We start from the raw sequence: 26,849 nt of genomic DNA, 5'->3' as shown, positions 1-26,849 counted from the left end.
AATCTATTTCCGGCTCTAAATGCATATGATTGGCTATGTCTTGCATGTGATGAACTAACGACTCAAACCGAGGACTCAAGAAATGAACAGATCAAATCTTTCTCAGGTTCTAAATGCATAGGATTGGCTTCTGTCTCTCACGTAATGAACGAACGACTCAAACCGAAAACTCAAGAGATGAACGGATCAAAGCTTTGTCCGGTTCTAAATGCATATGTTTGGCTTCTGTCTTTCACTTGATGAATGAATGAATCAAACCGAGGACTTGAGAGATAAACGAATCAAATTTTTTTCCAGCTCTAAATGCACATGATTTACTTCTGTCTTTAACATGATGAATGAATGACTCAAACCAAGGTCTCGAGAAATGAACAAATCAAATCTATTTCCGGCTCTAAATACACATGATTGGCTTCTGTCTTTACCATGATGAACGAATGACTCAAACTGAAGTCTTGTGAAATGAACAAATCAAATCTATTTCCGGCTCTAAATGCACATGATTGGCTTCTGTCTTTACCATGATGAACGAATGACTCAAACTGAAGTCTTGAGAAATGAACAAATCAAATCTATTTCCGGCTCTAAATGCATATGATTGGCTTCTGTCTTTCATATGATGAACGAACAACTCAAACCGAGGTCTCGAGAAATTAATGGATCAAATCTATTTCTGGCTCTAAATGCATATGATTGGCTTCTGTCTCTCACGTAATAAACGAACTAATAAATAGTTTTTTATTCTGTGTCGCTGGTTTGAGTGAGCTGAATATAGAAGTACTGACTTGCCTTGGATAACTTTTTAATAAGTGTTTCACTGTTGAACACAATGTAAAGCTTCGCCAAAAAGGAAACTTGATCAATTTTAATAACAACATCTGCACCCTTTTTGTAATACCTCAAGCATTTAAAGCCCCCCCCCCCCCCCCCCCCCCCCCTACTTTCGGTTAAAGTCTACTTCAGAATTTTTTCAAAAGATGCATGATTAATGGGCGTGGAGCTCCGCGAGCATCGGGCAGGAGTGGGCGTGGCCAGCAGGGGAGAACGTGAGCGAACGAAGCTAGCTCACAAAATGAGACAAACCGTGAGGAGACGCATGAGTTTATAGTTTACAAAGTTAAAATGCAAAAAAATGAACAGTGATTTAATGCCCTGCTACATTTGTTATTTGTAATTTCATATACACATAACCACAATTTATATTATTATAAAGATAAGTGTGTTCATGTAAACCCTATAAATGAGGATTCTCCCTCAATCCCCGTATCCAGCAGACTCAGTGCTGCAGGTCTCCTGACCTGTCTATTTTAACCATTAGCCCTGCTGGTATTCTGGAGGATTTAGGCAAACACAGCAGCACAGTGATGTGTCTGAATGTGAACGAACTCCTGATAAAAGACAGCGTCCGCCATTTTCTAATTCTCGTGCTGCTCTCCGACAAAAATGCTAGCAGCACACACACAGCTTTGCTGTATGATTGGCCCTGACAAGATCGCGGGGGAAAACATGCAACAAACCCCGTGGATCATGGAAATAAACGCATACGAGCCTTCATGAACGGCTAAATACTGTGTGCCCGTGCCGTGTCTCACAGCTCGGGCTTGACTCTGGCAGGTCTGGCAGGTCTCGTGAATAATTAAGCAGCCGGCTCTTCTCATAGGATAAGAAAACTCCGCTATGAATAATAATGAGAAACCGACGCGTCATCATTGCACTTGCAGTACTGCGCTACGTCGCCGATTTTGATCCCGCCCCAAAAATCATTTTAAATCCGGAAGCTGAAATTAGCTGACAAAAGCTCAAAATTATCCAGTTTTCCCCACAATTAAAGCTGACAGGTGCTAACATTGTCTTAACTGATGCTCAACACACACAAATCTGTTAATATAAAAAAAAAGTTCTCCAGGGTGTCCTGAACCTTTAATGATCGTTTTGTTTTACGTGGTTGGACGAGAGCATCTGACATTTACTTTCATGGTTCCAATTTAAAACCCCCAGGATTCATTAGTGTCTTTGGTCTGTTGTTTATGTTTCTTCAGCTGCTTGTAATTGGTTTGTTTAACTTTATTTTACTTTTTTTTTTTCTTGAAGAATGAAACTTTTTACTTGAGACATACAGGTTTAAACACTTGTCATGACTGTCAATTCAAAATCATTCCAGTTCAAGTCATGAATCATTCATTTGAAAAACAGCAAAACACTGCTTTATTTTTCTGTGTTTTCATTTATTGCATAGAGAATGTTAGATAGGACTAAAATGATTATTCAGTGAATTAATCTCAAATTAGAAATAGTTTTTGCACTTAAATTGTTTTTATTTATAATTTTAATTTAAAAAAAGCTATGGGAATTCATTATTGAATGTCTGGGAATTCTAGTTTTCACTGGAGTGTATTTAACTAGCAGTGTTACTCCATACACTGCTCAAAAAATAAGGGGAACACTAAAATAACACATCCTAGATCTAAATGAATGTAATATGCTTATGTAACACTTAGTTATTTACATAGTTGAATGTGCTGACAACAAAAAAATTCTAACAAAAATTATCGATGGAAATCAAACTTAATTCATGAAGCTCTGGATTTGGAGTCACACTCCATGGTTTCTCATGAAGGATCTCCTCCCTGTCCTGGACTAAAGCATCTGCCAAGTGGATGGAGCGAGACATGATGTCCCAGATGTGCTCAATTAGATTCAGGTCTGGGAAATGGGCGGACCAGTCCATAGGATCAATGCCTTCGTCTTGCACATTTATTAAAAGTTAAGTTGTCTTGGTAATGTTAAATTGTCTTGACAAAGATAAAGACTGGTTGTGATGTATATGTTAAGTTGTCATAACAAGCAATGTCATATTTGCATTTAAAAGGACAACTGAGCAAATAACGTTGTTATAAAGCATGCAAACAAAATCTCATTTGTCAAGTCATGATTATAAAGGTTTCATGGCAGTCTTATGAACATCCCTTCGAGTAAAGTGTTACCTCACTTAAATATTAAATGAAGTAGTCCTCATGTAAAAACTCATATACTCATGTAGCCGGTCTCTAAGGGCCTACTCACACTATGCCATCCGTACCGTGCCCAGGCCCGTTTCCCGGATCGTTTGAGAAGTGTGAGTGCGCTGAATCGGGCTCAAGCACGGTTCACTTGGCCGGCCCTGGCCCGGTTGGAAGAGGTGTGCCTGAGCCCGGTTCACTTGGGCTTTGGCGCGGTACGCTTGTGTGTGAGTGCAAAACGCGCCAAAGCCCGAAACCGAAAGCGAGACGTGACTTTTAAGGGGCTGTTTCATATGGATTTATTAATCATTCTTACTGTTCAGTGATCGCAAACTGTAGTTTCTTAAAGATGCAAACTCCTCACAGCACGCCAGCTGCGCGCCTTCAGCAGACCTCCTCATTCCTGCAGCACGAGAGCTTTATGATTGTTTATGAGCGCCAAAAGTGGCGGATCTGTTTGCCGAAATATCTGACTGCGTGTCCCCGCATCCCTAAGGACTGTTTGGTGAAATATTTGACGGCATATCAAACGACTTAAATGATATAACTAGAGAAATCTCCACTGTGCTACTGGGTGAGAGCGTATGGCAAGCCGTTTTAGCATTTAAACCTTGTTCTGACTATCCATAAATATATTTAGAGACATCTCTAATTATATTTTGACTAGTCATAATTATAATTCGACTAGTCAGAATGACAATTAGAGATATCTGCAATTACAATTGTACTAGTACGAAATCAGATTGGAAATATCTGCAAATATATTATGACTAGTCATATTCCTCCATTGACTTCCATTGAAAAAAGTTTTGACTCGTCAAAAATCCAATTCAAGATATCTAAAATTGTAATTCGACTATTAGTAAATTAATTAGAGATATCTTCAAATATATTTGTAAATATCTCTAAATATGATGAATTAAAGATATCTCCAAATGTATTATGACTAGTCAAAACTCATTTAGAGATATCTGCAAATATCTCCCCCCCACCTCCACCTCATTGAGCTCAACCTTTCTAACCAAACACTATTGGTTGTTTTTTTTAAAGGGGAGGAGCTCAACTATGTCCCACCCTTTCTGTTTCAGTTGAGATTACGTCAGACATGGAATACAAATGCACATTCATGGGACCTTTAAATACTAGTTGGTCTCTGTGCTGTTGGTTAAAGTGAGTTGGTGGTTTCTGTGACTAGTCTTGATTGCTGGTTTCAGGCTGAAGAGCTTAAGTCACACCAGCTGGGCTCTAAAAAAAATTAGATCGTCTTGAGACAGCTTGTAAAATGCCACGTCTGCTGAGACACACTGATACAGATCTCAACGCAACCGTCAGTAGCGCAGACGAGGCCAGCGCATTCTCCGGGATAGGAAATAAATCAAAGATCCTCATGAATCAGCCAGGGTTTCTCTCAGAGCACGGATTGTGTCTTTTGCAGCCCCTTTTCATCTGTCTGGCTCTGTAATATTTGGTTTTCTCTCTATATATCTTTGTACAATTGTACGTTTTGTGTCTCTTGTGACTTTGTCTTTTTGTGTTCTGTAACACTGTCTCTTTTTAAGTCTTTATTTTATAAGCCTAACATACACCTGAAACCCACACACACTGTAAAGAAACAATGCAGGCTTCCACACAATTCATTCATGTTGTCAAAACACAAATCAATTAAGTTAACTTAATCATTTTTTTTTAGAAATTTAAGTCGATTTAATAAAAAACAATCAAGTTGTCCCAAAAAAATAGCAAGAATTGTGATTTTTCAGCTCAATTCAAGTTAGTACTTTAAACAAGCAAACACTGTAAACCAGGCAACATTTTTTTTTACACTGGTTTAATTGCTGCAGTATACACTACCTGACAAAAGTCTTGTTGTCGATCCCAGTTTTAGGAGCAATAATTAATAACTTGACTATTAGTTGGAAAAGTGAGTCAACTGTTGAACTGCATCCCAATGATCACAGATACTGCAGAAGACCTACTGGAACACACATGGACCAAGATTCTCACAGAAATCAGTCAAGTTTGGTGAAGGACAAATCATGGTTTGGGGTTACGTTCAGTTTAGGGGGTGTGCAAGAGATTTGCAGAGTGGATGGGAACAGCCTGATGTATCAAGACATTTGGGCTGCCCATTACATCACAAACCACAGGAGAGGGCACATTCTTCAGCAGGATAGCGCTCCTCATACTTCAGCATCCACATCAAAGGTCCTGAAAACAAGTAAGGACAAGATGCTCCAGGATTGGAGGATGTCTGGGGTAAGATGAAGAAGGAGACATTGAAGACGAATTCAAAGAATCTTGATGAACTCTAGGAGTCCTGCAATAACGCTGTCTTTGCCCTTCCAGATGACTTTATCAATAAGTGATTTGAGTCATTGCAGACATGTATGGATGCAATCCTCCAAGCTCATGGGAGTCAGACACAATATTCATTCTTTTTTTCACTGCACCATGACTTTATATTTTATACTGGACATTATTCCTGTTAAGTGACTAGACTTTTGGATATGCAAAGTCAGATCTTACTGTTCTAATTAAATATTTAAAAATCAAGGCATGATCATATTTTATTTTGGTAAAATAAGCGTAATCTAGAGGCCTTTGCCTTTCAAACAAGCCACATCTGATACCAAATGATCTACTGGTCAAGTTATTTTTTGTTCCTTAAACTTGAATAGGCGACAAGACTCAAAGCTTTTATTAAGATTTTCTTATAGTTAGGCTTAATTAGATATTTTATCAAGTCATTACGATAAAAATGTAGTATAGCTTACATTACTCGGCCCCGCAAAGTTTTTGTTTTCATTTTTCTGTTTTCACCCAGAAAAATTACAATTCTGTCATAATGTACTCTCCCTTTACTTGTTCAAAACCTATTTCAGTTTCTTTCTTCTGCTGAACACAAAAGAAGTTATTTTTCACATTGACTTCTATCATATATTTTTCCTACTATGGAAATTGATTTGTTCCAGCTACCAGCATTCTTCAAAATATCTTTTTTTTTGTATTCAACAGAAGTACTCATAAATGTTTAAAACTACACAAGGGACACTAAACGATGAAGTAATTTTCATATTTAGCCAAACTAACTTTTTAAGTGTCCATTTATTAAAACTTATTTAATTTTTTTGAGTTTCAGACTGTTTACGGAATAATATAACTCTTTAATCTAAAAATGCATATTTTAAATACACTAGGACGCAAATAAAATTTAATATTTGTGCTTTATTATGCATGTTTATTATGTTATTGATTTTTACTGTGTTACCAAAATTGCATTATTTACATAATTACTGCCTCAGCGCTGTAACCTGTGAAAAAGCTGCCTGTTTTATTATTATCTCAGTGTTACTCTGATCACACATGCGTTTCACCCCGTGTTAAGTTCACGTTCGTGTTATAAGATCAGTGGCAGTGATGTTCAGGAGGCTGATGTCCTGCATTCCTTCACAGAGACCTTATTAACCAAGACCCCCGGCTGAGTTAAGCCACGCAGCAGAAGTTCAGGGTTTTACAGGGTCACAATCACTACGAATACAGATTACCACCATCAGTTTCTTCTGTTTACATGTAGAGACGTCTGAAATGTCAGCGGGATGTCAAGGCCAATGTACACTGTCAAGCATTTTGTTCCTTTCTTGGGTGCCACAGGAATCATTTAGTATGAATAGACTTTGTTTAAACTGTTCTGGGATTTGAGGATTAAGACTTACTTTAAATAGAAGCATTGAGAAGGAAAAGGTGGGAAAATTTAAACCGTTATTCGTTCTGCCAACCCTACACTGTAAAAAATATCAGTGAATTTACAGTTTTCCATATTATTTTGTGATAATTCTTTTCCCGCTTAATTTAGCTTTTACAGTATATTGTGTTAAGGGACTTTGATCTTTCCTCCAAAAGATTTTGATGCTAAAAAGTCTGTAAAAGTGACTTTTATTGACATTTATCTTTATTTAAAGTGATATAGTGTCTTTTATTTACAGTTCAAAAACATAATAATAATCTGCCAGTACATTTTCAGTACACCTCAAACTACTAAAATGTCAGTAAATGTCACTTTGTTAAACTGAGTTGAATTTTCAACATCAAATGTTGACAGATCAGAGATCTTGTCCCATAATGCAATTCACAACCATTAATAAAAGAGAAACGCTTTGGTAACGTTTTTTTTTTTTTTTTTTCAGCACATTATATGCCATTTCTCTTATTACAGGGGTATCCTAACTCGGTCCTGGAGGGCCGGTGTCCTGCTGAGTTTAGCTCCAACTTGCTTCAACACACCTGCCAGGAAGTATCTAGTATATGTAGTAAGAGCTTGATCAGCTGCTTCAGGTGTGTTTGATTAGAGTTGGAGCTAAACTCTCCACGACACCATCCATCCAAGACCGAGTTTGGACACCCTTGTCTTATTGTTTTGCTGTGAAAATTGTCTGTACACACGTGTGTATGTGCTTATGACAACATATGCATATACAGTATAGGTACAACTTTCGTGTCTGAGTTTGAACAGGTTTTGAATGTGCGTTGCGATAATGTCACATGATGCAGATCATACAGAAGATACCACATTCTATCCATCTATCTAAAAATCTTAAAAAATGTGTAAAAATTTGCGAGCTTCACAAAAGTTTGACAATTAACAGTCCTTCTGTAACAGTACACTGATGGACAATGGAGTTGAGGGTCCTCGTGCAGTTTAAACAGAGAATGGTCAGGCAGGCAAGGGTCAAACGGATAAAAACAGTATGATAAAGGTAGTCACAGGTGAATGGTCAGTACAGGCGACCAATAATCAATATCAACAGTAAAATTAGGCAGGAATCAAATCGTAAAAAATTTGCGAGCTCCACAAACGTTTGCGACATCTGCTTTTTTTACTTTAAGTTCAGCATTTGCGAAATTCTGGAGGATCTGGTATTTGTGAACTGTAAATACAAACTCAGTTTCAGCTTTATAGCTTCATAGATCATTGATGTACCCTCTCCGTGTATTTTTTTGGAGGTCTATAATAAAAGTTGTGCAACAATTGGTTAATGAAAACTGTATTTTGACTGCTGCGGATAGATTTTTGCATGCTGCAACTTCTTCATAACCGACTTTCTGATCTGATCAGATCATCAGACTAAATGCGCTCATCAGTGCCAAATAATATCAAAAGTCAGCCATTACTGTTATTATTATTTTATTTAGATTTTTTTACAGATGCCAAACAGAGTTGCCAGCTTATTATAATTATCTTTGGCTTTGATTTTTAAGGATTATTTATTTATTTATTTATTTTTTTGTGTTGTTTTTAATAGGTTGGGCTCATTTCCAGAATACAGCTGAGTAATTAGATTTTTTAGTAGTATCTATATGCTAAAATATATGGCCTAAATATGCAGCCATTTTTTGTCAGACTGAAGCAGAGCAGCATTTTTCTGAGGTGGTGCTTGGTGAAAAGTTTAAGAACCACTGGTCTAGTTGTTTTGCAATATACTATATAATGTATATAATACTATACTCTGCAGTTTGTGTGAAAGTATGGCGCAGGTAATCATTGATTATGAGTTTCAGCTGTGTGTGAGTGTTCGGAATATTATCAGCTGTAGCGGGTGTTGATTAGCGCACAGCATTGTGGTAGTTGTAGTTCCTGGGGGCAGATGTGCAGTACTTTAGTGATCTGCATGGGTTCGATTTCTGGGGATCGTGACACCTTCACTGCAAAAAAAAAAAAAAAAAAAACTTCTTACTTCAAATACTTTTCTCACTCCAAATATCTAAAAAATTTCCAGTCAAGAAAATATATTATCTTGATTTAAAAAATAATATGTCAATATTTGCCCAAAATATGCCCATACCTGGGTTGGCCCCTCATTTTTTTCTGAGGTGGTACTTGGTGAAAAGTTTAAAAACCACTGGTCTAGTTGTTTTGCAATATACTATATAATGTATATAATACTATACTCTGCAGTGTGTGTGAGTACGGCGGCAGGTAATCATTGATTATGAGTTTTAGCTGTGTGTGAGTGTTCGGAATATTATCAGCTGTAGCGAAGATGGATTAATGCTTTTATGTTGTTGATGCCAAATTCTGACCCTCCCATCCAAATGTCCCATCTGGCACCAACAACCATGCCACATTCAAATTCACTTAAATCACCTTTCATTCCCGTTCTGATGCTCGGTTTCTACATGCCTAAATGCATTGAGTTGTTGCCATTAGAGGCTGATTTGTGCTATTGAGCAGCAGACAGGTGTACCTAATAATTTGACCGGTGAATGGATTTGAAAGAGAATAAAAAAAATCACAGGAGGGCTAAAAAATTGGCCTTCAACATCCACACAATGCAGAACTGCTTAAAGATACAGACACGTCATAAAGTCCACAATAAAGGAACATGCACCGGTGAGAATATAAAGTGCATGACGCACATGATATGAGAATGAGTTATAAAAGCGCGACAGCCTATAAAAAGAAACTCATTGCTGCTCTCTTGCTGACTGACACAGACCTGTAGATTGTGAACAGAGAGCACTTCTAAGACAGTGTGTCGTCTGCTATTCTTCTCTCTTCTGTGCCGTGTTGTGCTTGAACAGTCAAATGCATGCAAATTTATCTCCAGCTAAACATCTTGACAAATATCTGCATAAACACAGTTGTCAAAGTCTAAAGTGAATATGAACAGTTGAGAAAGCTTTCAGGTGTGCGCATTGTTAATTTGCATCTGTGCAGCTCTTAAAGTGACAGTAACACCAAACTCCTGCTGCTCTGTGTCTTTCAGTGTTAATGAAACATTGAAAGAGACTTTAGTAGCTTTCATGATAATTGTTGCATATTTAATCTATACAGTGAATTTTATGTTGCATTTAATTGCTTAATTATGACCCCGAACCACAAAACCATGTCGTATGGTGCATGAGAATAGTTTTAGAAAACAGACAAAAACACAATGTATGGGTCAAAATCGATAGATTATTATTTATTTTATTTTTTTTTACCAAAAATCATTAGGATATTAGATAAATATCATGCTAGATGAAGATATTTTGTACATTTGCTACTGTAAGTATTTCAAAACTGGGCAACGCGGTGGCGCAGTAGGTAGTGCTGTCGCCTCACAGCAAGAAGGTCGCTGGTTTGAGCCTCGGCTAGGTCAGATGTCGTTTCTGTGTGGAGTTTGCAATAGTGTTGGGCCGATGGCTGACAGACACCACGATGCTGAGCCGGCATCGTAATCCTCTGCCCCGCCCCCTTTGCAAATGAGCTTGTTAAAAATACACACTCAGGCCCTGTTTACACTTATAGTTTTTAAATGGCATTTTAGAATGAACACAATCCACATTCACAATTTCGCTTAGTATTTCTGAACAGCCCTCCTTCCACACTACCGCTGAAAATGCACATCATGTGACCACACACACATTCACACACAGACGCACACACACTGTCATGCGCTCGAGACAGCGGGTCCAGGCAGTCAGCGGGTCAGTAGACTGGACAGTAGATTAAGTTCACACTTGTACTTAGTAATTTTAGCGAACACCACAGATACTGTTGACTGGTTCCTGTTGGTTGTGCACCTTTTTTACCGACGCCATTATAACAACACTGATCACTCTGCCTATTCATGCCTATTCACCAGTCCCGCGGAAAAAGTAATTGACAGGTGGTAATTATGTGTGTAACTTATCTTTATTCATTTACTGTATGATTTGTTTATGGGTAAAACAAAGACCATGCGTGTCAGGTAGTTAAAATGGTAGGCTGCAAATAAATAATTAGTTAGGAATTAATTAATCATTCATAATTAATTTACAGCCGCCAATGACGACGATGCCATCGTCCATCACGATGTTTCATGTTAGACATTGTTTTGCTTGTTGATGATTACCCAGGCCTTGTATGATTCTGTCTACTTTTCTTGTCTTTGGCTAGGTAGAACCTCGGTTTTCAACAAAAGTTTTGAATCTGGTAATCATGGAACATTATTTCTTGCGCATTACCACACAGAACAAACGTGTTGGCATCCAAAGACTTGTAGGCCTTTAACTTCTCTCTTGTAAAATCACTTGGAGTTTCAATGAGATTGTATATTTGGAGCTGGATGCTTGGCCATTTCATCTTATCCAATATCCAATATGGGAGGGTGCTATCGCAAATGGACCTGTCAGACGAATGCTGCTCACTTTAACGTTATGTTTCCTGAATAGCTGTGCTTATGACTGGGTGACAAGCTGTTTTAATACGCTGAAAGCATTATGTAAATAATATATAGAATATGTAATCAATATAACTTATTTCTAAGACAACAACAAGCTCTGTTCCGCATCGGATGTCATTGCCTCGCTGTAAATGCTAGCGCTCTCATTTTTTTTTTCTGTAACCTCGCTGCATGCGCATCCTGAATGTTTACAAACCAGTAATTCGTCTATAGCATTTCATTTTAATCACAGCTCTGCCAATGATAGTTGGTGACATCGAATTAAAAGCATATGAGAGGTGTGTTGAAAGGGGGCGGGACATGTCAGATGCTAGAGATCATTTGATTGGTCAGAAGATTTGATTAGAAACTGAAGCATGAAAAAAATGCTGATGCATTTAGACAGAAGTGACAAACTGCAAGCTTTAGATGTTTCCATCTTCTAAATGCCAATAGCCACTGTTTTTGAAGCCGACTAACTTATAGATATGCTACATATACTAAAATCTAAAAAAAACATTTTTTTTTTTAATTTCACGTGACCTTTAACCTTAATAATGCTTAGAATGCGTGATTATTTTTGCATTTCAACTCCATTTCAAGCTCAATGTTTGGTCTTCAATATTTATGAAAACCCTCAGCAAAGCCATATGGCGGCAATCAAAGCGTTCTCCATGCTCAGGCTCACTAAATAACCAATTAAATGACAGACCTTTTGTTTGCGAGGGGCTTTTAATGCGCACTTACTGTATTTATTGTAACGAGTCTCCCAGGCACATTGGAAAAAGTCTCTCATTTGTGTTAATGATTCTGCCTGGTCCAGGGCACCCTGCTGTCCGTGAAGCCGCCAGTTTCCCTCGCTTGTAAAAAGCCATTATTAATCATTGTCACCGCAGTGGAGGGCCGTAACGTCCAGCCTAAGTGACGCTGTTAAATCGGGGTTTGGGGCTCCTCCTATGGGACAAAGGTGTAACAGCAGACGGAGGCAGAGGTTGAGCGGCTCTGGTGTTGTAGGTGATAAGTAGCTTGTGGCTATTCTTCTCCTGACACGTCTGTGCTCTATTGTTTCTGACAGGCTCTGGATAAGGACACAGGGAATTACAGCGCCATGCTGTATAGGCTGATTATCCCTCCAACCACTGACGGCAAAGACGGCTTTGTTATTGAGCCCTTCACTGGGGTAATTAAGACAGCCATCATGTACAGGAACATGCGGCGCTCCTACTTCAAGTTTGACGTGGTGGCGACGGATAACTACGGCGAGGGACTCAGCAGCAGCGCTCAAGTGGTGGTATGTTTAAAGTATATGTGAAGCATAAAGCTGAGCCAATTTGTGTAGATTCCATATTATTATTATTATTATTTATAATTATTAAAGCAATGATTCATATACACAGTATAGAAACATATTTTTGCAAACAAAATGTGACTGGATTTAAATCATTCATAAATTCACAGAATGTCACACTTGGACTTTGATTTACACTGGTACAGTTAAGGCCACTCATTCAGAACAGCATTTTGTTTGGTATTTGGATAAAATAAAATGGTATTTTGACAAAAATATGTCACTATTTACCACATATTTTCCTCAAAAGTAATACAAGAATATTTATGGAGTCATAAAGAACCCAGACCATTAAGTGTCATCGGAATCGGGACGAGTTGCAATTCTGCTGTTGCAATAAGGACAGAAATTACACACTTCACCTTTAAACGCACAATCTCGAGCCAGTTTGAAGAGATTGATTAAAGTTTAAAGCAGTAACCTGTCCTGAGGTGCAATCCATCATATGGTTTTACAGCAGGGGCAGCTCCGTTAGCTGATTTTGATTAGAAAAATACAGTCCCCGTAAGCTTTCTTGAAGAACGTCCAAAGTGTAATACAGAAGAGGCATTGATCTTATGTTTTTTTTTTTGGTGTGCTTAGGGGCTCCAGAAGAATTATAGATCAATCTCTCAGTAGCATGCAACATCTTGAACCAGTACTTGGTCTCATGAGTTAAATAAATATGTACAGTAGAGGTGAGGGTGTCTTGTTGATGCCAGTTAAGTTACACTTAAAATGTCAAAATTTCAAACTAAATGGTATCTGCAAACAAGTGATTCTAAATCCTTACTACAACATGTGAAAAAAGCTTATAATTTTTTGCAAGCATTTTTGTGTGTGTGTGTGTGTGTGTGTGTGTGTGTGTGTGCGTGCGTGCGTGCGTGCGTGCGTGCGTGCGTGCGTGCGTGCGTGCGTGCGTGTGTGTGTGTGCGTGCGGGTGTGTGTGTGTGTGTGTATGTGTGTGAAAGAAATACATGTTGATAAAGAATGTTTTGCCTGTTAACCTCACAGCAGTGCACATAAAGATTATTTACAGTTGGTCAGAATTATTAGCCCCCCTTTGAATTTTTTAGTCTTACTTAATATTTACTAAATAATGTTGAACAGAGCAAGGACATTTTCACAGTATGTCTGATAATATTTTTTTTCTTCTTAAGAAAGTCTAGTTATTTCAGCTAGAATAAAAAAATATATATACATATATTTTAAACACCATTTTAAGGTTAAAATAATTAGTCCCTTTAAGCTTTGTTTTCGATAGTTTACAAAACAAACCATCATTATACAATAATACTAACCTGCCTAGTTAACCTAATTAAGCCTTTACATGTCACTTTAAGCTGTGTAGAAGTGTCTTGAAAAATATCTAGTAAAATATTACTTACTGTCATCATTCATTCATTCATTCATTCATTTTCTTTTCGGCAGTCCTTTTATTAATCTGGGGTCGCCACAGCGGAATGAACCACCAACTTATCCAGCGCATTTTTACGCAACAGATGCCCTTCCAGTTGCAACCCATTACTGGGAAATACTGTCATCATGACAAAGATAAAGTCAATCAGTTATTAGAAATGAGTTATTAAATCTATTATGTTTAAAAATGTGTGATTTATTTATTTTCTTTACACATTTCTCTCTGTTAAACTGAAATTGGGGGGAAAAAATAAACAGCGGGCTAATAATTCAGGGGGGCTAATAATTCTGACTTCAGCTGTATGGACACATAGTTGGTTGAATTTTGCAGTTTGGTCTCTTTCTCATACAAATGACTAAACATATGGCCTACAGTATGTAGATATAAAATATATTGCATAAAACAACTTGTTAGCCATATTATGCAGTGTAATATTATCTTTTTTGCAATAAGCACTGCAATATTTACACTTTGAACCAACTTAAAAAAAAAACACTAATTTAACTTTGGTTCAAACTATAAAATGTAATTTAATCTAAATCAAAAATATTTATTGCGGTCAAGAAAAAAAATATATATATATAAATGTAAAAATATTGTTTAATAGAGAGATATAATAATATAGAGAGTTAACCCATGCCAACATGGGGAGAACATGCTAACTCCTTAACAGAAATGCCAACTGACCCAGCCGAAGCTCGAACCAGTGACCTCCTTGCTGTGAGGTGACAGTACTAACCACTGAGCCACCGTGTCGCCCAAACTGCTGCTTTAGCTTTAAGGCGAATTGATTAAAACAGGTTATATTTAACCCAATATACAAATATACTTTGAATTATTTGTTATTTGTATTTATCTGTACATCTCTGCTTGATCCTTGCCGAAAAAAACTGCCTGCATTTGCTTGATATCTCTGCTTGATGTTCGCGATGCTTTAATTCTTAAACAAACACACACTTACCGTTAATTTAGCTAATTAACCTTCAACCACAAAAAAGCCATGCAGTGTATATTTAAAATATTACACAGTTCAGAACCTTCAAGCTTCTACGCTGTCATTTTCTCTGTTATAACTGGAGATTATATTTATCCTGTCTCCCAGGTGTCAGTGGTTAACCAGCTGGACATGCAGGTGGTCGTATCCAACGTGCCGCCCACAGTAGTGGAACAGAACAAGGACCGGCTCATCGGGTAACATGCTCCGCACAAACACACTTCTCACCCCAGACATATTTCACCACGTTGTGTTTTCAGAGCGTGCTTGACGCTGTAATGTATGCATGAGCACTTGACTCCTGCGGGTGCAGATGTTTATGTTGAGGATAAATCAGTGGGCTGCTTGAATTTGTCAAGACCCCACTCAGATTGAAGCAGGACTCACGCTGTGGAGCATCTGCATCAGGAGCGGAATAACCAGAAACCTGCCTCAGACATCGGGTTGCACTTATAGCATTGCTGTACTCCACATTAAGGGGACATATCATGTAAATTTGACTTTTTTTTCTATGTTTAAGTGCTACATTCGGGTCCCTGGTGCATCTGCCAATACAGCAAACGTGAAAAAGGACAAACCAGTAATTTTAGATTTGGTTGGAAAAGGCATGTGGGAAACAATCTGTTCATTGTTTGCTTCACTTGTGATGTAAGAAGGAGATCTTATTTTACACTTGAAATCAGAATTATTAGCCCTTCTGAATTATTATCTGTGGTTATTTATAGTGACTTAGGAATCATCTGATTGGAAGATTGTGTATTAGCTAATGCAGGACCGACTGTGGTCAATCATAAGCATGTGATCTTCTCGAAATTAGTGTATAAATAAACTTCACTTTGTTGTTTTTGGTTTTGTTTTGGTTTTGTTACACACGGACACTCAACACTTTGTTTGAAAACAGAAGAACATTACACATTTTGTTTTTGTTTTGTATTGTTTATAATAACATGATCTGTTTTGTTTTTATTACACTAAAAGTTTGCTTTTTTGTTTTTTGTTTTGTTTTGATTACCTTATCTGTTTTGTTTCATTACACAAACAATCCACTTTTTGTTTTGTTTTGTTTTGTTTTGTTTTTATTGTTTTGTTTTGTTTTTGTTTTGTTTATTTTGCTGATCTGGATTTTTATTACCAAACGTGCTGCATTTTGTTTTTGTTTTGTTTTGTTTTGTTTTATTCTTTTGTTTTGTTTTGTTTTATTTATTTTGCTGATCTGGGGCCTGTTTCAGTAAGGAGGTTCAAACAACTCAGAGTTTAAACTTGAACTCTGAGTTGATTTACCGAGAGATTAAAAACTCAGAGTTTTCGGTTTCAGAACAGCTGATCTGAGTTGGGTCAATCAACTTCGAGTAGACCAACTCAGAGTTAAGCGCGCACACCGTGACTTTAAAAAGGCATTATCAATGGAGCGCAGACATTACGAGTGACAATGGCAATATCTTATAAAAGAGATCACCATTTCTTTCTCCAGCTGAACTTGATGTTCTCATGCAAAGTTATAGCAAATATGAGCGTATATATTTGAAAAGAAGCAACCATTAGTGAAGAAGAGACAGTTAGCGTGGGAAAACAGCTACTCAAGTTAATGCCTAATTTCACTTTTTAAGTATTTAAATATTTAAGTATAATAAAATAAGTAATGTAATTTGTGACGTTTATATTTTTTTCTAAACTTTTTTTTATACATTTATTAGTTTTAAATGATTTAACAGTGCACTTGTGTGTCTGCCTTTTTTATTGATCAAGTGATAGAGGTTAATATAACATTTAGAAGGTAAGCAGTACTAAAAATAATTTTTAGAAAGAATAATAATCCCATTAATCTAGTTACAGTGCATGTTGAAGGTGAATTTAATTTAATTATTTATTAAAAAAGCATAAGCCATTCTATTACAGTTCTTCCCTGTGTGACAAAATGTAGGCAATAGCTATGTTTCCATCCAAATATATTACATAAATGTATGTGCAAAACTGGAATATTGCATAAAAGATGCGAATAAAATTCCATCCAACGAGTCAAAGAGAAAAAAAATCGTCAATTTCTGATTAAACTGGCACCAAATATCAACAGTAAAAACAGAATTTACTGTGGTAGAAGAAGCTGCGTCAATTAATTCTTTATTTAGCCTAATTAATGTACTTGCGCCTCGATGTCAGAAGACAATGCTGAAACACAATGAACACGTGGGGGCGTCTGAAGCCATGAGACGCGGAGACTCACGCACCAGACGTTCGGAGGTAATTAATAATATACACTAATACTGAAACAGTTAAGGCATTTTAGAATGACTAAAACAATATTTAAGACGTCTTACAGTGTGCTGAGCCTGCTGGTTTGTTCATTTACACACATTCATTATCATATGATCATGATCTTTTTTTTAATGTACATACTGTAATTTGTTCAGTAAAAGTGTTTCCATCGTAGTTTATGCGCACATTTTCTATCGAATAAAAGTGTATCCTACTCAGTTATGCGCGTTTTTATGCATATTTTAAAAAGTTATGTGCATCATGACGTTTCCATCAATCGTTTTTATGCACGTATCCAAAATAAGCATTAAAATAGGTGTGTGGAGGCGTAAGGCTAAGGGGAGAAATACCGCTTCATCTTTAAAAAAGGGGAGGAGACCGACAGAAACTCTGAGTTTAGAGAATAAAACCTGCTTCTGACCAGGTTAGATTCACAGAGTAAGTTACCACAGTAACTGACTCTGAGTTAAAGTTACCTTTCTTTCAGAAACAGGCTTGACTTACCCTGCTTTCTCCAGTTTAACAAACCTGCCATTTTGAAACGGAAAACCCAGAGTTTCTCTCATTTCAGGGTTAAAATACTCTGAGTTTTCACTTAACCTCCTTTCTGAAACAGGCCCCTGGATTTTTATTACCAAACGTGCTGCATTTTGTTTTGTTTTGTTTTGTTTTGTTTTTTTTTTTTGTTTTGTTTTATTTTTTTTTTGTTTTGTTTTTTTGTTTTGCTGATCTGGCTTTTTATTACCAAACGTGCTGCATTTTGTTTTTGTTTTGTATTGTAAATCACAAACATGATCTGTGCAGTTTAGTTTTTTAAAACAGAAGAACATTCCACATTTTTTAATGTGGACACTCAACACTTTAATTTTTGTTACGAAATACACAAACATGCCCTTTTGTTTTGCACAGACACATTCTAGTCAATTGTTATTGCAAAATGATACATTTTGTATTGCAGAAAACTTTGCAAAAACTTGTTCGGTTTGTTTTTTGTTTACGCAAGAATGCACCACATTCAGCATTCTAGTTTTGTAACTCAGTAACACACTTTTTACAAATGTGCCCTGCGAAATTAGAACTTAATGTACTTACATACTACAGAGCTGCAACGCCTATTCAGAAAAAGTTGGGACAGTATGAAAAACGCAAATAAAAAAAGAAAGAATTGATTTCTAAATTTACTTTGACTTGTATTTCATTGCAGACAATGAAGTTTTGAAGTCGATGGCATGTCTGGACACTGTTAACATATGGCTTCCTTTTGGCACTGTACATTTTTCACTGGCATTTGAAGATGTACTTTGTATTGTGGTACTTGACAAAGGTTTGTTAAAGTAGTCCTGAGCCCATGTGGTGATATATAGATGAATGAGGATTCTTGATGGAGTGCCACCTGAGGAATCGGAAATAGCAGATGTTCAGCTTAGGCTTGCACTCTTGTCCTTTATGCACTGAAATTCCTCCAGATTCCTTGAATCTTTTAATGATGTTATGCACTGTTGAAGGTGAAATATCCTAATGTCGTTTTATCTTTCTTTGAGGAACATTCTTTCAAACATTTTCAATAGTTTTTTCACGTAATAATTTTCTCACTACCCTCTTTTTTATTAGCATTTTCCAAACTGTCCCAACTTTTTCTGATTTAGGGTTGTAATATTAAGGCATAAGTACACCTTCCTAGTACACACACAAATATCTTCTGCCTCAGGTGGCCAAGTTTTCTCTCATCTTCTCTCGTCAGGCTGTTTCCTCAGCAAACCTGCATCTTATTCCTTCCCCCCAACTAGCATCTCCATTCCAGCCTCTGTTCTTTTTTCTTTTTTTATTATTTATTTCTCTTCGGCAGCTGTGAAGCGGGGATATGTGAATCTCTGCAGGTAATTGGCTGAGGAGGTTCTGGCTGCTCTGAGATGTGAACTGAGGGGTAATAAAGACACCCACTGGGAGACAAGGACACCAGCTTTGAAGTGACGCCGTCTTACACAGCTCATTTTAGCCCTCACTTTGTATTTGTCCTCCTTGCAGCTCCTGTTCAGTGTAGCCTAACAAGCATTGTTAATATAGGGGTTTTGCAGCACTTGTGAAATATGCAGACAGAGTAATTGATGCATTTGGGTGTGTTTTTGATGCTTTTTTACTCAGCTACGGTGATTACTGCAATTAGCGTTTGTTTGTGATCGTGTGGAAGTTGATTGTCAGTTTATTTTCTCTGATATCTGCCCACCGATTAATGGCTTAGAGGCTCTCGAATTAGCACTGAAAAGCGACATGCATTAGCTGTCTAATTTTCACACACTGAGCTTTATTCTATGGGGGGGGGACTATTTTGGTCTATATACACTTGTGCCTGTTAAAAGTCTTTGCCCTTGTCATTTTTATTTTATTTTTGTTATACAAGAATATGCCTCATTTTGTTTTTTGTATTGTTTATGTAACAAACAAACGGGATCTGTCTCTTTTTTTTGTTTTGTTTTTAATACAGAAAAATATTCCACTTTTTGTTTTATGTTGTTCTAATAATGCCTGTATTATTAATACATGTAATTTTTTTATTACATAAGATCAAGCCCCATTTTGTTTTTATTTTAAATTGCTTTGTTTTAATAACACACACACATTATTTGTTTTGTATTATATAACACAAACAATGTACTTTTTGTTTTGTATTGTTTGTTTTTGTGACACACACATTATTTGTTTTGTATTATATAACACAAACAATGCACTTTTTGTTTTGTATTGTTTGTTTTTGTGACACACACATTATTTGTTTTGTATTATATAACACAAACAATGCACTTTTTGTTTTGTATTGTTTGTTTTTGTGACACACACATTATTTGTTTTGTATTATATAACACAAACAATGCACTTTTTGTTTTGTATTGTTTGTTTTTGTGACACACACATTATTTGTTTTGGTTTACATTACACAAACAATGGACTTTTTGTTTTGTATTGTTTGTTTTTGTGACACACACATTATTTGTTTTGTATTATATAACACAAACAATGCACTTTTTGTTTTGTATTGTTTGTTTTTGTCACACACATTCTTTGTTTTGTATTATATACAGTAACACAAACAATGCACTTTTTGTTTTGTATTGTTCGTTTTTGTGACACACACATTATTTGTTTTGTATTACTGTATATAACAAACAATGCACTTTTTGTTTTGTGTTGTTTGTTTTTGTAACACAAACATGAACTGTTTTGTTTTATATTACACAAACAATGCACAATTTTGTTTTGTATTGTTTGTTTTTGTAACACACAAATACTATATGTTTTTTATTATATTACACAAGCAATGCACTTTTTGTTTAGTATGGTTTGTTTTTGTAACACAGACTATTTGTTTTGTTTTGTATAACACAAACAATGCACTTTTTGTTGTGTATTGTTTGTTTTTGTAACAAACATGATCTGTTATTACACAAACAATGCACTTTTTATTTTGGACTGTTCTGTTTTGTACTGTTTTAGTTCATGATCTGGCTTTTTTTTTATATAAATGTGCAGAATTTTTTTTTTTTACTTTTTTTTTCGTATTGTTTGCTTTTTAACACTAACATGATTTTATTGAAGAGCATTAAAAAAAAATTGTAACGCACAAACATGTCCCATTTTGTTTTTTTGGTTGTTTTTTTGTTATACAATAACTTGTATTTAGTATAACAAAAAAAATAGTTGTATTATGTATAATAGTTGTATTTTAAATTGCGCAAAGCACCCTCTTTTTTGCAACACAAACATGAACTGTTTCATTTTTGTTTATTTATTTTTTATTATACAAGAAGGTGTCATGTTTTGATTTTGTTTTGTAACATGCAAACAGACTCTGTTTTATTTTATTTTTTGTTTTGTTTGTTATGCAAGTTTTTTTTTTTTGCAACCTAACCACAAACCTTTGTTTTCCTTTGTTTTCCACAAACTCGCTGCTGTTGTTGTTGTTGTTGTTGTTGTTGTTGTTGTTGTTGTGTTACAAAATATCACAAATCAAATGTTTTGTCTTGTTGTATGTTAATTAAATTTTTTATTATTTATATATTTTTATTTTTATTTATTTTATATTTTATTATTATTATTATTATTATTATTTATTTATTTATTTATTTATTTATTTATTTATTTATTTGTTTTTGTATTTGGTTCATTTGTATTTAATTTATTTTATTTTATATTTTATCGGGGTTTTTTGTATTTGGTTCATTCATATATATTTTATATTATTTCATTTTGTTTTATTATTATACGTTTTTTTTAGTTTATCACTTATTTTATTTTATTTTATTTTATTTTCATGGCTGTACCTAGTGTTGATACAGAACATTTTAGTACATCAAAAAGTGCTGATGTCAGTCTCTCATTTCTCTAAATTCAGGATTTTAGAGCGTTACGTCCAGGACCAGATCCCAGGAGCTAAAGTAGTTATGGAGTCAATTGGAGCACGTCGATTTGGCGATGGATATGAACAAGAGGACTACACCAAATCTGACCTGATGGTTTACGCAATCGACCCTCTGACCAACAGAGCCCTCTCAAGACAGGAGCTCTTCAAGTGAGTGCATCCTCTCATGCAAACTATCTTTCTGATCTTTTCTTCTCCCTCTTTACCTCATGGTCTCTTCTTTAGGATAAATGGATGAATCTTCTATTTATACTAGGATAGATGCATCTGTTTGTGTACACTGAAAATAGACAGGACAGCTGTATGCTACTTTCATTTTCATTAATGCTAAAATGCAGGTGGAGCATTTTAAAATGTCCCAGCAAGGATGTTATTGGTGCATCAAGTGGATTTGTTTTGGATTTTAGAATTCAACACTAAGCAACAAAAAAGACTAAACAACATTTTTTTTAATTTGTTCCATCAATTGACACTGAAAAAAATGAGACATGTTGCAGTTGCTGCAGATTTGTCAGCTGCACATCCATGATGCGAATCTTCCTTTCCACCACATGCCAAAGGTGCTCTATTAGATTGAGATCTGGTGACTGTGGAGGCCATTTGAGTACAGTGAACTCATTGTCATGCTCAAGAAAACATCTTGCCATCACGTTTGGCACCATCCCGACCATGCCACGTTCAAAGTCACTTAAATCACCTTTCTTCCTCATTCTGATGCTCAGTTTGAACTGCAGCAGATCGTATTGACCATGTTTACATGTCTAAATGCATTGAGTTGCTGCCATGTGATTGGCTGATTAGAAAGTTGCGTTAACGAGCAGTTGGATAGGTGTACCTAATAAAGTGGCCGGTGAGTGTAGCGTTAATATAGGTTAATATAAAGTCTTAAATAAAATTAATTTAGTAATTTGCTAAAAAAAAAAAAAAAAAAAAAGTTATTTACAGATATTTACATACAATGACAATTGGTCTAAACAACTTTTTATGTCTCCTCCTTAAAAATGTAGCTTTCTTTACTCTGAAACTAAACCCTGATAATGTATTCTATAAAAATACTGTAAATAAAAACCGTGGCATGATTTTTACTGTGATCAATTGTCATTTTAGAAACATCCTTTTAATTTATTATTCAAATAAACAAGGATTATAAACTGGTCTCGTTATTATTATTTTTTTTTCCACCAGCCATATAAATAGCTCTCTGGCAGCCATTGGTAGTCAGTTTTTTTTATGTTTATTTACACTCGCCCATATTTTTAACCAGCATGATAGAGCAGATGGAGTGTGTGTTTAGGTTTGTTTAGACATTTCCTCATTTCTCATAAAAACGAGACTCTTGGTTAAATCTCTGGCCAGATTGTCTGTCTTGTCACAGTAATTAGACTGCTCATACAGAGCTTCTAATGCCTGTGTGGGAAAATCGTGAATTGTAGGCTGTCAAACAACACTTTTTTTAACAGTTCTAATATAGGCATGGTTAATGATGCTTAGAAATCTTGCATTTATGTATAGCATCCTGTCTAAAATTAAATTATGGCAATGCATTTTAGAACTTTTCCACAAATTTGACTTATTACATTCACTGATGAGATGTTCAAATGAGACATCAAATGAGATATTGCCACATGTACAGTTGAAGTCAGAATTATTCGCCCTCCTGTGACTTTTCTTTTTCAAATATTTCCCAAATTATGTTTATTATTCAATTAAAACTAATTATTAATTATGTATAGAGCAAGGAATTTTTCAGTATTTCCTATAATATATTTTTTTTCTGGAGAAAGTCTTATTTGTTTTATTTTAGCTAGAATAAAAGCACACTGAAAGCAATGACTTTGTAGGAAATCTAAAAAAATGACTCATAATTTTTAAATTGTAATATTAGGTGTCAAGGATAACAAAAAAATTCTAAATACATATTTAATGAGTGGAAAGAGTTAAATATTAATATTAATTTACTCGTAATATTTCTAATCATATTTTCTAATCATCGCAAAGCTAGTAATATTAAGTACGTTTTAATAATGGATATGTCGCAATGGATAGTTCCCAGCATGCTTTGCAAGGGATTGAATTAAAAGGTATTTTGAAAATAAAAGCAATCTTACTGTAGGTGTTTATATTTGAGAGAAAGACTTGTTAGAGTTTGATCATTAGTTTGTAGGTTAAAAAGAGTTTTGAGTTTGTCTTTTAGTTTTAAGGTTACCACCTTGCAGAAGAGCAGCACTCATGCTTTGGGTCTTGGCATTTTTATTATCAGCATTAATTTCATTCATTGACTCAGAAAATCATAGCTGTGCTAACTCCAGCGTTGACATCAGTAAGCATTTATAAATAACAAACTTGCTTGTGGAAAAGATGCAATATATGAACGGCCTCTTAACGTCATATGCAATCTCCAGCAGTCTTGCTCATCTTCCTGCACAGTCATGCTGGATTCACCTGATTTGTTGACAAATGAGTTGCAGATCCATTTCTTGGCAGTCCATTGGTCTTTTACTGGCCAGAAGACCAAGAAATGTCTGTTTCTTATTCATTTTGCTGCTTGTGGGTTAAATTTTGGCGTTTTAGTGTTCGAGATGGACCCACATCGAATACAGTCATTTTTCAAAGTAAACTTTTTTAGAAGTAAAAACTCATTCAGGCTCAGATAATAAATAAAAGAGAAGTAGTTAATGATTTCTTGTGCAGCCTGGTACCATTTGATCAACGCACTGGTATCGGTCCGCTGCCCGGAGGTTGGGGACCACTGGTCTACAGAACAAACCATCGTTATACGATCATTTGCCTAGTTAACCTAATCAACCTATATAAATGTCACTTTAATCTCAATACTAGTATCTTGAAAAATATGATTTCATTCATTCATTTTCTAGTCGGCTTAGTCCCTTTATTAATCTGGGGTCACCACAGCGGAATTAACCGCCAACTTATCCAGCACATTTTTACGCAGCGGATGCCCTTTCAGCTGCAACCCATCTTTGGGAAACATCCACACACGCACAGACACTCATACACTACAGGCAATTTAGCCTTCCCAATTCACCTGTACCGCATGTCTTTGGACTGTGGGGAAAACCGGAGCACCCGGAGGAAACCCACACCAATGCGGGGAGAACATGCAAGCTCCACACAGAAACACCAACTGAGCCGAGGTTCGAACCAGCGACCCAGCAACCTTCTTGCTGTGAGGCGACAGCACTACCGACTGCGCCACTGTGTCACCTGAAAAATATCCAGTAGAATATTATGTACTGTCATCATGACAAAGATAAAAATAAATCAGTTATTAGAAAGGAGTTATTATAAAACGACTATGTTTAGAAATGTGTTGAAAAGAAACTCCTTTCCATTAAACAAAAATCAGGGGGAAAAAATATACAGGAGGGCTAATAATTCTGACTTTAACTGTATATAGCTTGCACAGCAGATTTAGTTGCTTAACATGTAATATGTGACTGCTGGTGTGTGTTTTTACAGGTTTTTAGATGGAAAACTGCTGGACATCAATAAGGAGTTTCAGCCCTACCTAGGTCGTGGAGGTCGAATTCTGGAAATTCGCACACCGGACGTGGTGGAGAGCGTGACAAGGGCTGTTCACTCTGTGGGATACACTGAAGGAGCTCTGCTGGCTCTGGCTGTAATCATCATCCTGTGCTGTATTCCTGCCATCCTCATCGTCATCATCACCTACAGACAGTGAGTGCTGGCACATTAAGGGCTCTATTTTAACGATCTAAGTGCAAAGTCTAAAGTGCCATGATGCATTTGCTATTAACATGACTGACTTTGTAAGTGGAAAACTGAACACTTTATGAGTGAGAAAACTGTTTAACAGACCATCTGCAGCGCGATGATAAGAACTAGTCTCCTCCATTCGGCTTCTTTACTTTCTCTTTACTTTTCTTTTACCTTTTATTTTACTACTTTAATTTCATGGAGAAAGGAAGTGGTAGAAACGTGGTCTATTTCAGTTCCTCAAAATAACATCACACTAGCAATGCGCCTTAACACACTTCATGCCCAGCATGCCCCTGAGTCCACAAAGTGGTGCAAATGGATTTGCTAGTTAAACAATGTGGTGCAAAATGTGAAAATTATAGCTGCGCTGGCCTGAAAATAGCAAAAAATAGCAAAAAATAGTCCAGTGTTTTGAAAATACCCTGAGGTTTATTTACAGTACAAAATAAAATACGTAAATAATTGCAACACCGTTTCACGCAATTCATAACGTTTTAATTTAGTGGCTAAATCAATTGAATTAATTCGTACAATTTAGTACAATTTATTCTATCCCCAATGATGGTTGGGTTTAGGGGTGGGGTTGGGTGCCACGCCTCTTTTTTAAAATTGACATTTTTGTACGACTGAACTTGTAAGAATTTGTACGAAATAACCACTAAACTGACAAAACTTAATATAGTTTCCTCGTGAGATCAGGCTAATAATGTGCATATTATACAAATGGAGACTCATTTTTGTAACTGCGTACAGTGTATGTATTGTTGATGTGCACTTTAATCCTTTTTTCGCACTATTTAGTTTTCCCACAAGGTGGCAACACTGGCTGCAGTCACTACTTTACTGTCAAAAATAAGTTAATTGTAAGCCTGGAGAAAGAGAAACAACAAAATACCTGCCAACACTCCCGTTTTTCCCGGGAGTCTCCCGTATTTCAGACCCATCTCCAGTATTGTTCTGTCTTCCGGAAAACTACCAGAAACTACTGAAATCACTGCTGAATGATGAGTGCATATGTGAGAAGACTCACCGATACCCAAAATACGTTATCAACAAAACAAAAAAACAATGATTCTAGTTAACTTTATTAACTCTAGGAGACTTTACAAAAAAAGTTGAGTGGAGTTTTTCTTTAAGACATTTCTATGCGTTTATTTCTAGAGCTATGAAACCATTTGAAGAACTATCTTTATCTTGGGAAGATGCAGCAAGCACATAAAAATCTGAATTTAAAGTTCCTCTGTGAGATCTTTTACTGTAACCTCCCAGAAAAACCTCATACAAGAGCTTTCCACACCATTAATGCTTAAAAAACACACCTTCATCTCCTTTGATTAAAAATAATGAGTAGTGCGGTGGCTGTGATATGCCTTGTATGCGATAAACAACCAAAATTTCATGTCATGATTTTTGTAATGGCTTATCACTAGACGAAAAAAATACATGTTAGATGCATATTAATAGGAATGCAGAAATTAAAGATAAAACAATTCAACAATTAGGAAACATCACAAAGGT

The 26,849-nt window shown here is 36.0% G+C and overlaps 1 protein-coding gene across 49 annotated transcripts in view; it reads left to right on the top strand.

Moving 5' to 3' along the window:
• The window catches only part of pcdh15b (protocadherin-related 15b), a 506,664-nt gene that overhangs the window by 446,202 nt on the left and 33,613 nt on the right, over positions 1-26,849 (top strand). For 27 of the 49 annotated variants that reach the window (XR_012387602.1, XR_012387597.1, XR_012387592.1 and 24 more), the window contains 4 exons: positions 12,258-12,473; positions 15,032-15,120; positions 21,564-21,740; positions 25,071-25,293. Coding sequence is in view for 22 of the 49 variants with exons in the window: in XM_073917607.1 (XP_073773708.1) it covers positions 12,258-12,473; positions 15,032-15,120; positions 21,564-21,740; positions 25,071-25,289 (701 nt within the window). In the remaining 27 variants the exon portion in view is untranslated. 49 annotated transcript variants of the gene reach the window in all.

The sequence above is a fragment of the Danio rerio genome, chromosome 12 (assembly GCF_049306965.1).
Source record: "Danio rerio strain Tuebingen ecotype United States chromosome 12, GRCz12tu, whole genome shotgun sequence".
Classification (NCBI taxonomy): domain Eukaryota; kingdom Metazoa; phylum Chordata; class Actinopteri; order Cypriniformes; family Danionidae; genus Danio; species Danio rerio.
The sequence above is the reverse complement of the archived record's forward strand: the minus strand, read 5'-3'. Positions and strand labels throughout refer to the sequence as shown.